Source organism: Rhinolophus hipposideros, assembly GCF_964194185.1.
Source record: "Rhinolophus hipposideros genome assembly, chromosome: 22".
Taxonomy (NCBI): Eukaryota; Metazoa; Chordata; class Mammalia; order Chiroptera; family Rhinolophidae; genus Rhinolophus; species Rhinolophus hipposideros.
In genome coordinates this window covers 39,773,936-39,792,383 of record NC_138068.1, presented here as the reverse complement: position 1 = coordinate 39,792,383, position 18,448 = coordinate 39,773,936, and the positions used below count along the sequence as shown (strand labels likewise).

Below are 18,448 nucleotides of genomic sequence, written 5' to 3'. Positions count from 1 at the left end.
TCAGTCACATGGTCCTTGGGTTGACCCTGAAACTATGAACACACACTCAGAAACCCTTTTGAGCTCTTAATTTTCAATGCTGCATGGATGCTTTCTAAGCACAGGGCAAACCAATGCACTCCCAGCCCAGCTCACCCTCTGAGCTCCAGGGTTAATCCTTGTCAGCCACAAGAGTTGAGTAAAGTGGTTTCCCGCCCTTAAGAAACAGAACCAGTGAGAGCAAAGCTGCAAGCAGAAAAATTCTTTGGCGAAGCCTTTTTAAAATGAACCACATTCAAGCAAAGACTTTGTACTTTACTTTTCCTACATTCACAGTATTAAAGAATTGTGCTGCTGAAATTCTAAACATGGCTCTAAATACTAAAGACAACAAACTTTTGTGTGGTTTCTGCATTTTTTTCCACCTTTTCTCTGCAGCTTCCTTGGTAAGCTGCGACAGGCTCCCAGGGGTTTATTTTTGTTTGTCATTGTTAGAGACTGTGCTCTTAAAGCCTGTATTGATTCCTTGCTATCTGACTCCCACACTTTCCCGGGAAGGCAATAGTCAGGAATTAGGGTTCCTTCAGTTGCTTCTGGTTCAACTCAAAAGCCTCTCAGCCACTGGAAACTATGGGTGGTTTGGGGCAGGAGTTGGCAAACTATGACCTATCAGTCATATTTAGCCTATAGCCTGTTTTTGTGAATAAAATTTTATTTGCACTTGGGTCATTCATTTATGTATTATCTACAGCAGCTTTCACACTACAATGGCAGAGTCACAGAGCCGAGTAGTTGTACAGAGACTGTCGGGCCTACAGTACTTAAAATGTTTCCTCTCTGGCCCTTTCCGGAAAGAGTCTGTAGGGCATGGGCTCCAGTCTGGTTTAGGGCATGGACTCCAGTCCCAGCTTCCTGGTTTCTGAGTCCCTGCTCATTCACTAGCTGTGTTGTCATGGACAAGTGAGGACTTAACTTCCTCAAGCCTCAGTTTTCTGGTGTGTAAAATGGGGATAATACAGTTCCCACCTTATGGTGTGGTTATGAGGACTAACTGAATTAATCCAGGTTAAACTCGAACAAGATCCAGTGTAGGGTTTCCAGGCTGGAATTCCCACCCATTCTCAGGAAAGTTTTTCGCTTTCCCATTACTGAATTCCGAGAAAAGTTGGTCGGGAAATTGGAAAAATCGGCTCCTTGAACCCAGGTGGTTGGTAGCATCGGCCATCACTTTGTGGAAACGATTCATCATGGAGAACAGAAAACAGTTTATATTTTGGGATTCAGGAATAGGAAAGTAAAAAAAAATTCTGAGAAAGGGCGGGAATTCCCGCCTGGCAACCCTAATCCAGTGTATAAGTTCTCAGTAAGTGTGGGCCCACCCATTCAGGAACTACCTGGGCCCACTTCCCTGTCACCCTGGGCTGCTCCTTTTATAAACTCGGCAGCTCTCTGATCAATGCCTCCATAGATGACAAAAAATACTAGGGCGGGGACCACGTCTGACTTTATCCTTTGCCTGGCACAGGGTTGAGCACAGACCACGTGATTAATATGTCATCAATGAATGGATAACGAGTACCCTGGAGGTAGCCTTTTGAATGTAGTTTACAAAAGGGCCACTGTTTTTGTGGGGCAGGGTGGACTGGTCAGAGAAAGGCTGGCAGAAGACAGACCCTGGGTGCCACTCCTGGATGATGTTCCAGAAACAATGCAATCCCTGTGCAACATTCCTGTCTCCCATCTCCACTTTTTTATGAGCATGTATAGCTTTTTTTAACCCAAGATTTTATTAAGAAAGTTTTCAAGTATTCAAAAAAGTTGGAAGACACACCACCTTATTTTTTAATGAACTGCAACATAAGCTGTAGTACACTTCACCCCTAAACACTTCAGCCAGCATCTGTTAAATGTTAAATAGAGTTCAATTATAGTTCATGGGTCTTTTACTTTTAGATGCAATTTCCATATGGTGAAATTCATAAATCATAATTGCACCATTCAACGTGTTATAAGAAATGCATACACCCGTGTAACCCAAACTGCATCCGTGACTTACAGCACTTCCATCCTCTCAGAAAGTTCTCCTGTGCCCTCCACCTCACCCAGGGGCAATCACTGCTCTAAGCTTCTCTTCCATATGTTGGTGTAGCCTGTCCTAGAAACTTCATATAAGTGGAATCATATAATGGGCACTCTTTTATGCAAGGATTTTCTTAAAGATTCCTTCATGTTTTTCATTGCATCAATAGCTTTTTTTTTTTTGTAACAGCATAAATATACCACAGTTTAATTATTTTCTACTGTTGGTGGACATCTGGGCTGCTTCTAGTTTGGGGATATCCGTGTGTATGATTTTATACTTAACAAACAAAATGAAAGGAGATCTACAATGGCGGCTCCTTGCTGCCAGAACTATTAATGAAGAAAATGAAGAGAGCTAGGGCCTCTGCTGAGACCTCCGATGCCACCTCTCATATCCCAGCATCTCCTATCTATAGTCAGGCTCGAGGAGCTTCCTCAAACTGCAGTAGTTCACCTTTCCCACTTTAGCACACTCCCGTCTCCCTTTTGGGACTTTCTGTCTAGTCGGATGGGACACTCACCTTCCCACCTCTACTCTGCCCATTCCTGCCAAAGTCCTTTTACCTCTTTTAAGTTCACTGGGCCCTTGTTGGCTCTATCCCCCATCTGAAGCGGATCGTGGTGGCATTCTTTGCTAGGTCACTTTCTTACCTTCCCAGCTAGTCCCAATGCAGAGGGAAGACACCCGGATCTTAAGGTTTTCCTCCTTTCACACAGCACCTAACTTCCCCCCTGGCCCCACACACTATATTTAAATGAGAATCTGCAGGTGATGTTGAGCAAGGGTGCGTGTGCGTGTGTGTGTGTGTGTGTGTGTGTGTGTGTGCACGCACATGCCTTGGAGGCAGTGAGATTCGATGGCAAGGCACAAGGGTGGAGAGGTGGATGGGGAGACTGACCATGGTGAGTGGTGGCTTTCAGCTGACCTTTTCAAGCAATAAAGTGAGAAGGCACCAGTTTTTTTTTTTTTCAATTGAAGCATAATTTGCATACAGTAAAATGCACAGATGTACATTTTTTATACGTCAAGTTTTGACAAATGGATGTTTTGACAAATGCATGTACCCATGTAATCCACACCTCAGTGAGAACATAAAACATTTCTATCACCCAATAACTTTCCTTGATGGCAGCAAATCTAACTCACCCCCTCAAAAACTAGTTTCTTGGGGTGTGCTAAGTCAGACAATAGCACATTTCATCTCTGGACTACCTCTGGAAAAGACTTCGAGCTCCAAATATGCACAGTGTTGATCTAAACAATCGTTTCCCTGCTTCCTGCCTCACAGATGCAAAGCCCATTCAGTACAAAAGCAGAAGACCTCCATGGCATGGAGATCATGCCAGCGTAACTGGACTGAGAGCATGCAAGGCGCCACCAGATTGCTCAGCCCTGACATTTCATATTGTTCTTATTTCTTGCCTTCAAAAATATGCATTTCCATTCTCTAATTCCCCCTTGGCAGGTGCTGCAGAGGAAACAGAAGGCTGGTCGGTTGCAAAGTACCAGGAATTTAGCCTACGATGTATGTATATTTTTTTCGTCGAATACACACACAGAGACCCATTCATACCTAGTTACATGTGTGTATGTGATTTGTAAAACTGAATCCTACAGAGTTTGAGGATCCAAAAGATCCAACCCCAGAGATTCTGATGTCCCTATATCATAGTTGAAAATCTCTTTATCGTTTGAGGTCTGCTCCACCCAACCAGCAAATTCTTTCAGGAAAAATAAGAAGCCCCTGGATTTTTGCTAATTTATTTATAACTTGGAACACATGTTGCATGTCACTTTGCATTTTCAGATTTGGGTAATTTGAACATTTTTGTGGGTGTAGGTTCCAAATGGATGTGTCTAGCCTTGATTTTATGTTGTAAAATATCACTGGGTGGGACTCTCTTTCCTTGAACAATTAAGGTAAGAAAGTGAACAAGCCTACAGAAAAGAAGCACTTTAATGGCAGCTGGTGCCCAAGTCTTTTCCTTTCCAGAGTGCTCTCACAAACAGTTGTGTGAACAAAAGGGAGCAACATAGTAGATACGACAAGCTCAGGGGCTACTTGGCAGGCCTGACAAGCTCAGTGACCAAAAGTAACCACACAGGGTGGTCTGCTCATAAATTCCTAATGGGACAGGTCGCACAGCTAGTCACATCCCAGGCCCATAGCTTCTTTAGCAAAGGACAGTCTGTACCTTAAGTGAGCCCTGCCCATTGTTCTCATGGATCTAGGATAACAAATCTTTGAAATGTCAGAGTATATTTCTTTTCCAGACCCCTTGAAAGCATAACTACTGGCACCAGAACACAAGACCACCAGAGCATGAGACCAGGAACCCCCTCATTGTTACCTTATTCCCCGCGCACCATCTCCATGTGCTATAAATGTTAAATGTTAGTTATTTGTACCCACCAATGTAAAACAAGTATGTGTTTCTCCATTTTGCTTTTTATCCAAATCCTAGAGATGTCCTCATTTTGCATTTTCCTGCCCTCTTAATTTACCACCAATGAATTTCATGTAACCTTCCTCACATTTTCTCCTTTGAGTCTAAATATATAAAATGAGCTGCAAAACTGCCATTCTCTGGAGCATCTTCTCATTTCGTTGAGATATTGCTTCCGGGCATGTCCTCAAAATTTTGGCTCAAATAAATTCTTACAAAATTTTTCTATAGATTTGGACCTTCTTTCATCGACAGCTGCATTGAATTCTAGTAACAACTCTGTGAGCTAATAAGGTGGGTTTTGTTTTCCCACATGAAGGTGACTCAACTGAGGCTCAGAGAAGTTAACCACTTAGCCAAGGTAAGATTCTAGTCAATTCCAATTTGTGTGTGTGTGTGTGTGTATGTGTGTGTGTATGGTGGGGGGGAGGAGGAGGAGAACTCCCCAAACATCCAAGCAATTCTGTGACACCAGTGTCCTACACCAGGGTGTCCTACAATTTACTCAATCTTGACACTCTTTGCCTGCTGATAGTGTCAGGTCCCACAGGTTAAGGGCTCAGTCCTACAAGACTGTCCCCACCCCTACTCCCCATTTCAGATGCCAATTGCAAGTCCAGGTTGTCACCTGTGCTTCTTATCATCTGGCTCTTGATTGGAGGTTCCAATGACCCCTTCCTTTGTTTTGATTAATTTGCTAGAGTGGCTCACAGAACTCAGAGAAACATTTTACTTACTAGATTTTTATTACAAAAGGATATAACTCAGTAACAGCCAGATGGAAGAAATGCAGAGGGCAAGGTACAGGAAAGGGTACAGAGCTTCCATGTTCTCTGAGACACCACTCTTCCTAAATGTCTACCTGTTCAGCAATCCAGAAGCTCTCTGAGCCCTGTCTTTTTGGTTTTTTATGGAGGCTTCATTATACAGATGTTATGATAAAATCATTGGCTATTGGCGATTAATTCAACCTCCATCTTCTTCCCTCCCTTGAGGTCAGGGATGGGTGGGACTAAAAGTTCAAACCCTTTAATCATAAGGTTAGTTCTTCTGACAACCATCCACCATCCTTAGGTGAGGTCTAAAAGTCACCTCATTAACATAACAAAAGACACTTTTTACAGCTCTCATCACTTAGGAAATTCCAAGTGTTTTAGGAGCTCAGTGTTACAAACTGGAATGAAGACCATGTACGTATTTCCTATTATAAATCAGAATGTCACACAAAGCCATGAAGCTGGTAAGGGGTCAAGTCTGCACTTAGAGTTAGACTTTGGACTGTAAATTCTAGACTCTTACACCCTTCACTCCTTAAGAACCCTCAGAGGTGGCATCTGGGCCTTTCCAGACTATCATTTCTGTAAGACTCCTCAATGAATTAAGAACCACAAATACTAGTGTAGCAGATACCATTGGGAACCCAATTGCACTCAACCCTCCTTACCATTTTGGTGAGGCCAACTGCCTTCTAAAATCAGTACCAGCATCTGTGACTGAGAGCTTTTTCTTGAACCATGTAAGTGCCAAGCTGCCCTCCACCAACGACTCTCTGGGGTATATAAACACCTCAGCTCCCCTGCCCCCCAGATGGGGTCATTCTGGGACAAGGGTTGCACCATTTCCCAGAACTTTCCCAGGACTCAGCTCTAGTCTCCCATGGCAGTAACAGGCTTGCTAACATCCTGCCCTTGCCTGGGATGTGACTAGCTGCACGACCTGTCCCATTAGGAATTTATGAGCAGACCACCCTGTGTGGTTACTTTTGGTCACTGAGCTTGTCAGGCCTGCCAAGTAGCCCCTGTGCTTGTCGTATCTACTATGTTGCTCCCTTTTGTTCACACAACTGTGTGTTTGTGAGAGCACTCTGGAAAGGAAAAGACTTGGGCACCAGCTGCCATTAAAGTGCTTCTTTTCTGTAGGCTTGTAACAGGCAGTAACAGCCTGCCCTTGGATGCGTTCCCTTCTTGTCTCACCGCCCCACTCTCCTCCAGGACTTTCCTGCCCCTCCAAAATAAACCTCTCATCCCCAATCCTTGTTTTAGGATTGAATGGTTTCTATGGGAGCTACACTTTGACAGACAATGAGATGAATCAGCTTCAGGTAAACCCTTCCATGGGGGACCCGTGAAGTCCCTGCTTTCCCTCAAATATCACCTCATTTTCCTGACACAGCACCTGAAATCAAACAGGCAATATTCGCTTTAAGGGGACTTGGTGGGCTGTCACTATAGCACTCAGGAGCTCTGTTAGAGCAACTTTGAGAAGACTCATTTATTCAGATGGCACCCAACTATCTCTAAGTTACATGTCTAGGTCCTGTGGGAATACTGTGTATACTGGCCTTGGCAGTGGCATTCTAGCATTCTGCTGATTTCCATGGTGTCAGTACTCCCACCACAGTCAACTGCAAGCTACCAATGTGGCTTCACTGAAGGTGTGGTTAGGAAGAACTGTGCAGTTGTCCCTAGGGAGTTAAAGCAGGCATTTTCAGGAAAAAAAAAAACAAACAACAACCGGTCCTGGCAGTTGGAACAATGTCCTGGTATTAGGAACCTGATTTGGGAATGCTTGCTAAAAAAGGTGAGAAGAAAAGACTTGGAAGGCATGAAGAACCGATTGGTTCATTGATTCATTCCACACAGCCATCTGCTTAGTGCTGGGGAGCCCTAGCTGGGTAAGATCCAGTTCCTGCCCTCAGTTTGGGCAGACGCGCACGTCAGAGATGATTCTAGAAGTCCCATATGATTCTAGAAGTAGTAAATTTGGCTGGGGGAGGCTCTTTGGAGGAGGCGATTGTAGGTTGACAGAGCTGGGCTCAGAAGAAGAACTTTGGAAAAAGCCCTATGTGCTTGGCTAATCTGTCCTTTTAGAAAAATTCTCCTGGCCTCATTTTCTTCCAAATTACCCCCTTTTTGGCTGACTGCTCCTCATTCTCCTTCACTGGATGGCTTTTTTCCCTACCTGACATCATGATATGGTTCTTTCTTCTCTCTACATTTACTTCCTTTATGAGCTTCATGTTTTAAAAACCACATAATGCTATTGACTCCCAAGTTCATACCTGTAGCTCAGACCTCACCTCTGAACTTCAGACACATTTATTCAACTGCCTACTTCACATCTCCACCTGGATGACCCTCAGACATGCCAAACTTCATCTGTCCTAAATGGAACCCTTGACATTTCCTCTTACTCATAAATATGTTCCCTACTCCCTATGCTGTCTTCCCCACCTCTATGAATGCCACTATAATACACTTAGCTGCTCAAGCAAAAAACTAGAAGTTACCTTTGATTTTTCTCTTTATCTTTTCCCCTTCATGCATCTATCATAAAATCTTATCAATTCTTCCTGAAAAATCTTTCCCCCCCTCTACACTCCCACCACCTTAGCCCACGTCACCAGCATCCCAGCTTGTCACCAGCTCCCAACTTGTTTCCTCTTTTCCTTGCCTCTTTCTAATGTATTTACAAATACTACCAAATATGATCTTAAAATGTAAAGTAAAGCATGCCATTACTTTGCTGAAATCCTCAATGGCATTTAGTATACAATCCAAACTTTTCACAATGGCCAAGAAACTCTTGTCTTGTTCCAACTCACCTCCCCATTAGTAGATGTTTAGGGCCTGATGTGAAATCCATCACTGAGGCATGCTGATTCTTTTTCTGCAATTTTCTGCTTTGCCAGATTTACTGTTCTCCAGATTTACTGCTATTACCAAGGCAGAGTGAATCACTGGTCTCAGTTCCCCTACCCTATGTTAGAGTTATATATGCACTTCCTGGTGGGCAGCCGTATTTCCCTGCCTCCTGAATTTTGGTTTGGCCACAAAATATGCTGTGGCCAATGAAATATTAGTGAACTAACACAAACATAAGTTTGAAATGTACTTCCATAGCTGAGGTGGCCTCTTGTGCTCCCGCCTTTCCTCATGGGAAGAACATGTCTCAGGAAGTCACTGGTTTAAAGAGGCTGAGAGACCCATGGAGCAGACCCATCTGAAGCTTGGAGCCAAGCCTGGATCAGCCAAACACCAGTCAACTCACAGATGCATGCAAAAGAAATATGTGATAACGAAGATAGGTATGATAATGAGTTTTGGATGGTTTGTTACACAGTATTATGGTAGCAATAGCTAGCTGATACAATTATCCTAGTCCAGGTCACTGTACTGTGTTGCTCCTGCAAATGTTTCATAACTATTCATGCTGCCATCAGTCTTGTCTGGCTTCAACCCTTTCTCCATGTAGTAGTCAAAATCTTCTTTCTAAAAGGCACCAGTCCCTCTCTAATACCCTTCATTCTTTCTGGTACCATGGTTCACAGTATCCTTTACTGTATGGTGTCTGTCTCTAGCTTCATTCCTGCACTTCCCAGTGCCCACACGTTATCCCTAGTCACAGGAGCTGGTCACAGTGTACATATGAAGCTTTCTTGTATCTTGATCTTCTAAAGGCTGTTCCTTCTGCTTGGAAAAAATCCTCTCCCTCTTCTTACCTGGCCGGCTCCAATAATCTCAGATGCTCATTAGAAATGTCATTTTCTCACAAGCATTCCAGGGCTCCTAACCCCTGTCACAAAAAGCCACACATTGCCACAACTTCTGCATGAGCCCTTGAGAGAACACACATCACGCTTTGTTTTGGAATTGCTTGTGTAACTGTCTCCTGCCAGATGTTGTAGTTCTGTGAGCATAGAAAGGTGTCTGTCCTATTCACAGCACCATCCCCAACAACTGTTACCAGCTTAGCACACAGTAAGCATTCAGTTAATGTTTGATCAGAGAAAGAATAAACTGGGCAGACGGTGTGGGGTGAGGACGTTTCTGATCACACCTTCTTTTTACCTCTGTGGTTTCTAGTCTGGTGAGAAAAAGAAAAAAGACAGACTCTTTCTCCCCCTGTTATTTCTCAGATTTCTTTTGCATTTCTAAGCTCAGCTCAGAAATCTGAGCTCTGTCCTGGCTTCCTGGGCCCTGCCTAGTGACTTTCTTAGTTCTATTGAGCATGTGGAACGGAAGCTCATTGCCAAAATGGGACAAGAAGTGCTCATTTTCCACATTTTGACTTTTAGAAATGTATATTTATTTATTTATTGCAGGCACTTAAATAGCTAGCTGGCTTCTGAGAAGTGTTAAGAAATGTCAAAATCAGTGAAACTGCTTTCATTTCTTGCCCTCAAATTCCTGAATCTAATGTCATGCATAAAACAGCTGTCTCGATGGTAATTATCCTAAACAATTATGACTTGGAAATCCCATCCAGTCAAGATGGAAAAATTGTTTCAGAATTGTTAGCAGGTCCCTGGCAAGGGCAGGAGAGGCCATTAAACCCACACAGGTTTCTCAGTTCTGATGTCAGAAATGTAGATAGATGTCATGGGGTTATAGCTATGCCAGATGGAAGAATGCCCCTGAGTGTCCTTCTGAAAATGAAGCCTCCCTCCTGGGAAAAGCTAGATGCGGAGAAGAGGGAAGACAAAAGTGTTTGTGGCAAATAAGCCCCTAAGTTTACTTTTCCATGAACCTGGAACTGTTTTTCCAAGTGACTCTGCATCTTGGCATGAGGTTATACAGTGATCCTCCAAAATGTGGATGGGCCTGGGGGCTGACCATTGGAGGGCCTAATGAGAGCCAGGCAGGGACCCAGGGACTGAGTAAACAGGTAATCCTCAGTGAAGAAGCCAGAATGGTTCCTCCAGCCTTCAGTTAGAAATTCACTGTAGACACATCATATACCACAGCCAAGGGCAGCGAGGATTTTAGCTGCCACAGTGTCTGTGGGCTTTTAAGAACAGGATTCTGGGGGTCGAGGTCTCTTTTCTTCCTGGTTCTTCTCTCTTTACATAAAGTTGAAGAACTTACTGGAGGCTTAATAAGCAGACCCTGTTTTCTTCTAGTAAAGACTCAAACTCGGATGGTTCTGCCCCAGTGATGACCTTTACGCTCCTGGTGTCCCCGCTGTGCATGGCAGCTGCTGTGGCATGATTTCCTTTTGGCAATAGTACCCTTTCTCCCTCTTTGGTCCCTGGGGCTTGAGAAAAGAAATCTTACTATCTTTTCTCTGCCTATCTGGATACGTGATTTAACTTCTCTGGGCTTTGGGCTCCTGATCTGTACAAGGGGACTTAGAACAACGTTGCATTTAATTTGAAACCTGTGACCACTGCCCTCCTCACCCCTACATTTCTGCCACACTGGCCTTCCTTCTATTCTCAGACACAGCCCGCCTCAGTGTCTTTGCACTTGCAGTCCCCTCTGTCTAGAATGCTTCCCCACCCTCCACACACCCAACCCTTTTTTGTCATTTGCCACTCGACACAGAACCTACCTCCTTGTCCAACAAATCTAGAGTGACACACACCCCGCACCCACTATCACATCACCTGTGTTATTGTTTTCATAGGCTGTTTTGTTCTCCTAAGTTAGTGCACTCATGTATTTGTTACTCATGGGTGTTCTGTCTCCTCCAACCTGATAAACGCTCTAAGAGAGAAGATCTAGCCCACCTTGTTCATTCTATATTCCCAGCGCCTCACTGACTTCCTGGCACACAGTAGGTGCACAATAACCACTGGTTGAAGAAATAATCTTTGCCTTATTTAGCTGCTGTCAAGATTAGATGAGACCATGGTGCCTTTAGAGTGCCTGGCGCATAGTAGGTGCTCAGCGAATGTTAATTTGTTCTTGTTGTTGTTTTGTTTGTCCCCTGCTCTTTTCTCAGGTCAGCCTATTCTTTCATTCTGCTCTGCTCACATGTCTTCCTCCCCAGGTGAGGTGATGCTGATGGAAACTTAGGATCCATCCATCCATCCATCCATCCATCCATCTATCCATCCAACCAATAAATATTTGTTGAGCACATTCTAAGCACCAAGCACTGTGCTAGGCACAGAGGAAACAATAAATGCCTAAGATAGACATAGTTCCTGCCTTCAGGGAGATCACCTCTCTGGAGAAGACTCAGAAAAAGGGGCAAAGGAAAGCTTTGATGGGAGCTGCTGAAAAACACAGGAGTGACACATGAGCCAAGCTGACCCCTGAAGATTGAGCTGGAGAAAGACAACGGGAGCCCTGGTAGAGGCCCCTTTACCCCCTCTGTGAGGTAGTCTGGTTCCAGAGGGCCATTTTCTGGGACCCCTGGCTTCCAGGAAAACCAAAAGATATAAGTTGGTTGGGCCAAATACTGAGCCACTTGTTTGGTCTAACATTACTAGGCAAAGAGGTAGTCTGTGCAAGTAAAATTCTCAGAAGACTGAAGTCCACCTCTCTATATGCCAGCACCTTAATTGTTTGGGATGAAAATATTTCATTCTTAACTTTCTCTTGCTGACTCATAATCACCACCATGAATATAAATTATTTAAGTGGGATGAAATATGGCAAAGCTCTCAGGAGCTAGTGACATACGAGGAATTACTCACTACAATTGAGGAAATTAAATTTATTTTCTATTTAGATAAGTAAAATGTCCTGCTATGTGCAAGATGGCTATGGGTGCAGTATAAATGACAAATGTGAAGTGGACAAGACCTTACACTCAAACTCTAGTAGCAGAGAGATAATGTGGGTAAATAACTGTTGGACAAGGTATGAAGAGAATGGGCTAACAGGGATGTGGGAAAGGGATTACGTGATGAGCAGCGTGAGGCTACATTTGGGTAGAGTGTAGAAGGATTAGAAAAGTTAGGCATGTGGGCAGAAGTCGGGGTGTTGTAGAATAACATGGGATTCATGGGATTTCCACTTCGCTGAATGCCCTCTGACTGAAAGACATGAAACTATCAGAGTAAAATAAGCAAAAAGTAGCATTTTAAAGAATGCCACTATGATCTGGGGGTGGTTTTATAACTCTGTCACCCCCGATTTAACTCACCTGTTAACTTCCCTGCTTCTTGCCTATTTATATTTTAGTTCTGACTTAGTTGGGATGAAAAATTTTCCTGATATTGAAGATAACCACTATTTAGGAACTACAAGATTCTAGGATACACAACTTTAACTGAAATGTAATCATGAGCTTCCTAACAGTTCCTAAATGGTGAATATCACTGAAAAAGAAATTAACTAGAATTTTTTCCTTAGAATTTTTAAAGTTTAAAATGAACTCTCCTTTTCAACAAATGGTACTGAAACAACTGGATATCCACATACAAAAGAATGGACTCTACCTCACACCATATACAAATGAAATCTCCTTAACTTCCTTGGGCTTCATGAACTGTTTATAGATTATGTTACTGAATTTCTACCTTCAAAAAGGGAGGCCTACGTTGGGTGTTTGTATCCCTGGAATAAAATGAAGGCACCAGTCACAGAAACAGCAGCATTTGGATTATAACACAATGTGACACAACTTTTTCCAGTCTTTCCAACCAAAAGTATCCCCTAAAAGCACTTTCTGTGTGCCGTGGCTGTTGATCATAAACCAGAAGTGGCCTTTTCTTTTGCATTTCCCCCTTCACTTCAAGGATAAAGACGATCTTCTTCCACAGGATTAGATGTGCTCCTTGTGTAATTCCAGCAGAATTACCAGAGTGACCCAATTATGTCATTTACAGATGGAAAACATGAATTTGGGCCAAACATCTAATAGGGCTTAAATTTTTGTCTTCATGTCACCCTGTCACTAGAGTTTGGGACCTGAAAAGGGTATGTTTTCATGACTGTGAGTGTTACTGATATGAGAATTTTGTTCAATTTTATGTTCTCTGAAGAGTGTTGGGAGAATGTTAGAGAGGAGGAAAGGAGGGTAGACCATTAGGGAATTGTTTATGGCAGACAATGTGCCTATTCGTGTTGGAATTCTAGGCTTGATATCCATGTTCAGTCAGGAAGATTTTAAAGCTGGTTAGACAAACTGGTTTTCTTCCAGGATGAGTTCTGAGTTTTGGTTTTGAAAGTTTTTGATTTTATCTTCCATGATTGCACCCTGTAATACCAGTAAGGAAAAAAATAAACTTACTGGATCTTAGGGTAAGATTGGACAGATTTGCATACCCTGCTCCTGCCTGTTTATCCCTCCCTAGAGAGAGTCAATGTGGTAAAAATCTGTTATTCATGGATTGATTTCCCAGGTTATTTAGAATGTAGTCTCTTTTCACCTTTTTGTTAACTGATTTTAGCCACCTGAAAAGACAATAAGCAACTGAAATTCACACAGGTCTGAATTTTACTTCTTCATAACTTCGATAAAAGGTAAGTGAGAAGGTGAAACAGACAGAGGAATAAAGGAGGTGGATTGATGATGAACTCAATAGATCCATGCCCAGTGCTCTGAGGGGAGTGAAGGGGCAGAGGAGCCAGGCAGAATCTAGGATTCCAATGAAGATGGGCTATAAAGATGGATCAGGAAATTAAATGAGAGACAGAACATTGCATTTAGAAGAGCTAGAGCCCTTGGAAAGAGGGACAAGGCACCGAAAATCAAGTATAACCTCTGATGAAATCTCTTAGCGGTAACTGTGCATGAACCCAAAACATGGTCTTTCTATGTGGATTTCCATTTCATCAGGTCAGGGCCCAGGGCAGGCTGCCCGAAGATATCCCACAATTAAAGTTACTTAAGAATCTGCCAGTGCAAGCAGAAAACTCTGACCTCCCTGGCTCCCTAAAAGCGGAGATAAATCTCCTACGTGACAGGTGCCCTTACTGTTCCAGAGAGCTGAGAAAAAACTTTATAAAAGAATCCAGAGTCTAAAGCTTATCTAAACAAATGTAGTAATGCCTTTACTAATTTACTACACGAGCCCAAACCTTGTTTAGATGCCTCACTGGCTAATACCCAAACCTTGCTTAGATTCCTTTCTTTTTCTTTTGACATTCATATTATTTTATATTAGTTTCAGGTGTACAGAATAGTACAGAATAGCGGTTACACATTTATATAATTTACACAGTGATCTCCACGATTAGTCTAGTACTCACCTGGCACTATACATAATTGTTGCAACATTATTGACTATATTCTGTATGCTGTACCTTACATCCTGGTAACTATTTTGTAACTACCAATTTGTATTTCTTAATCCCTTCACCTTTTTCACGCAACTCCCCAACACCTCTCCCCTCTGGCAACCATCAGTTTGCTCTCTGTAGCTTAGATTTCTTTCTAATGTGTCCTTGTTCTGTCAGTTTATCACAGATTCATTGTTTCGTTGTCTAAAAAGTATAAAAGGTGCCTAGGTTGATAATTTCTTAGAGTCTCATTTTATGATCTGAGCATCATACTATGATTCTTCTGTGCACACATATTTTTTCCTTTTTTTGTTTTTCTTTTTTTTTGTTTGCTGTTGACTCATATTAAATTGTTTTTTTTCTCCTATTAATCTAGTCTTGTGTCAATTTTATTATTTTATTACTAGTGCAGCCATAAAAACTGAAGAAGGGAATCCCTCTTCCTCTCCAACAATTGCCACCAGCTGGATATACCTTCCCTTGCTGAAATAGCCATTTGTCAAGAAACTTTGAAGACAACTACTATTTGGTAAAATGAGCTACAATATTCTCTGTAGAATACATAATTACTTACAACATATTGTACAGATAGACTAAAGTCAGGCTCAGCAATACATTTAGAGGAGCACGCAGCACTGGGTTGAGTGTAAAAACTTCAGATGCACAATACTGTTTTCTTCCAGCTACAGGAAGAAATCACTAATTGCAATGTCTTTCTTAGTCTTTGGACAAGTTTAGGTCAGAAGTTTCCACTAGCAGAAGGTAAACATTTTGGCAAGTTGGGAAAGAGTATTAAAGTCTACCTGGACCACCTGTGTCATCCACCTGCGTGTCTACCTGAAGTACAGTGGTACCTCGGTTTTCGAATGTAATCTGTTCCAGAAGACCGTTCAAGATCTGAAACGTTCGAAAACCAAGCCACGGTTTCCCCATAGAAAGTAATGCAAAATGGATTAATCTGTTCCAGACCTTTAAAATCAACCCCTAAAGCTGCAAATTTAGTATGAATTTTACTATCTAATGATACCATAGATCCATAACATTTATGGCGTTAGTAAACCGAAATGTTCGTCAACGGAGACGTTCGAAAACCAAAGTACCATTGTAATAATCAGCTTCATCTCGAAAGACAGCACAGGAGGGTATGATAGTTGCCAGAACCCTGGCAGAAAGGGCATCTTGTATTTTGTGTCCCTTCCTTTACGAATAAAAATATTCTGTATGCAAAACAAATACACTAGAGCAAATTAGGGCCCCTGGGCCAAATCTGGCCCACCACCCATTGTTGCATAGCTCATGAGTTAAGAATGATTTCTACATTTTTAAATGGCTGAAAAAAAATGAAAGAATCGTAAAAGTATCACAACATGTGGACGTTATATAAAACAATTCAAATTTCAGTTTCTATTAATGAAGTTGTACTTAAACAGCCACACTCATTTGCTTCTGTATCGTCTATGGCAGCTCAGGTTACAACAGCAGAGCTGAGTTAGTGTGACAAAGGCCATTTGGCCCACAAAACCTGAAGTATTTACTCTCTGACCAGTTACAGAAAAAGTTTTCCAACTCTGCTCTTAAGTCCTGAATGTCCCCTCAAGCCTGACTTTGGAAGGACTTTGTTGGGGAGATGCTGCTTCCCCCTCAACATTAGTATTTCCACATCTCCTTGCCTTGAGACAAAGTCACAGTGGCCGAAGCCACGGAAAACAGAGTCTGTGTAGCCCCGGATTTAAAGAGAAGCCATGGAGAAAAACCACTTACGTAGGATCCATAATCCACAGCCAGCGTCTGCAGGGCCCAGGGGAGACCAAGACCGATGAGGATGTCAAACACATTGCTCCCAATGGAGTTGGACACGGCCATGTCTCCCATGCCTGCAATGACAAGGAGTCACGCGAGTGAGGGAGATGATCCAAGGGGAAACGTAGAGGCCCCATGAGTGATTCTCTCAAGCTTTTGATCTAACAGCAGGAGACCTAGCTGGCAGGTCTGCATGCTCACGGCTTTGGTTCTCTCCCAGACCATTACAATCATTATCAATTGTAAAATACAGAGTCAATAGAATAGAATATGTATTTTCAATAGAGCAGAATAAAATATCCATTCTTTGGACTGTTGACCTTTACTTCAAATATGATCACCGTTTTATAAAGCAGCTCCTGATCTCACCAACCCACACATATTAGTATCATCACTCACCTGCTCTACACTGTATTCAGTTCTTCTGAATAATTGAGCAATATTAAGAAAACTAATGTAACCAGGAGAAGTATGTGAGGGCTTGTAGACTACACTGTGCTAAGTGTTATAGCTACACATTGTGTTTGTTGAAAACAAAGGCCCTCTAGGACAAATCAGGCATATAAATTAGAGTGGGTGCTGGGGAAGGACATGGCCATGGGAGGCGTACATCTGGGAAGGTGAACTGTGAGCTTGGTTTGGAAGGAGAGGAGGGTCTGTCACACACTAAAGAGTGGCCTCTGGCAACTGCCACTTTGAGGAGTACGGCAGTTGGGTAAACTTTAAGCTATGGCGTCTGTCCTCTTGAAGCGTCAGTTTCCTTACCCATAAAATGAGTGCACAATTGTCCCTCATTTTAGGGACAATATGTCTCAATTTAGACATATTATCTTATTTAACTTAAACAACAACTGCTCATAGAGTTAAATTAAATAAGATAATATGTCTAAATTGCTTTGCTCAATGTGTGGTGCTCAGCAAAGGTTAGCTATCATTATATTTATTACTATTTTTAATAATAGAGGAATGGTAACATGAACTCCAAAAGGGGGTGTGGGTACTACTTAGAAAATGTCTCTGCCTTTCTCAAGGACCTTCTGGCTTGTTTGTTTCCCTGATCTTCTGATGCCAAGAAGCCTTCTGACCGACATGGAACTGCAGTCATTCATTACTCCTTCCAAGCCAGAATTTGATGGCCCAGTGATAGTCATGTGGACCTCCTGACCTCAAAAGGAAGGCCTTCCTTCCTTTTCCATACCCATCGCACTGGAGCGCTACCTTGTCTGGCCACAATGAGGCTGGCCATGCAGTCGGGCACGCTGGTTCCGGCTGCCAGGAAGGTGATCCCCATGATGACGTCAGGAATCCCCAGCGTGTAACCAATGATCGTGACCTAGAAGAACCAGAAAGAGGTGGTGAGCTGAGGGCTGACACCAGTCCTATCTGCCCATGGATCCTCTAACCACCAAGCAAAACAGGCTGCAATCTGGGTGGTCTCTCCAGGAAGCAACATCTGCTCTCTGTACCAAGACAAGAGTGCGAAAAGCTTCTAGTGCAGTATACCGGGGCTGCAGGTCAGGGGACCAGGGTGTACTTGTGGAGCCCATGATTTCCCATCAAAGGTTGGTCTTTTTCACATGTTCCTTTCAGGCGAGACTGGAGGCTTGAGAGAGAAAAAACAGAGTTTCTGGGAAAAGGCAATTTTGGGACAGGATATTTAAACTGAAGATGGTCCTGGGAAACCCAAATACATGGCTACCACACTGTGCTGTGAATTTGAGCTTCGAAGAAAAGAGATGCACAGTGAGAATGTACAAGGACTGGAAAGGGGCTGAATTCACACCATTCAGTCTTGTAGGAAACGCCGTGAGCCGTTGATTCCTTTCCGCTCTCCCTTGAAGCTTGGTGCCATCATGGTTGTCAACTTCATCTTCCGCACCAAATCAGGTATGTTTATTTAGTACTTAGGCATTGCGCTCAGTGATGTTCATGGGTTTTAACTTATTTAATTATCACAACAACCCTCTGAAACAGGGGCTATTATTATCTCCATTTTTCAGATAAGGAAACTGAGACACTGCCCAGGGCAAACATGCTAATAATCACGGGGCACATTAGCACCAGGCAGGCAGGCTTACCTGCACAGGCAGTGCCTTTGTCTACATTGGAGGGGTTTAGCCAGAGGGTGGAAACATGTGATACCTGAGACATTGCTTTCATTATGTAAATAAGCCCATTCT

General features: G+C 42.9%; 1 protein-coding gene across 1 annotated transcript in view; it reads right to left on the bottom strand.

Moving 5' to 3' along the window:
- Positions 1-18,448, bottom strand: part of SLC24A3 (solute carrier family 24 member 3) — a 525,043-nt gene that overhangs the window by 7,495 nt on the left and 499,100 nt on the right. The window contains exons 14-15 of the mRNA XM_081033618.1: positions 17,487-17,601; positions 16,230-16,342 (exon numbers count right to left, since the gene is read on the bottom strand). Of these exons, the coding sequence (XP_080889744.1) occupies positions 16,230-16,342; positions 17,487-17,601 (228 nt within the window). The remainder of the gene's footprint in view (positions 1-16,229; positions 16,343-17,486; positions 17,602-18,448) is intronic.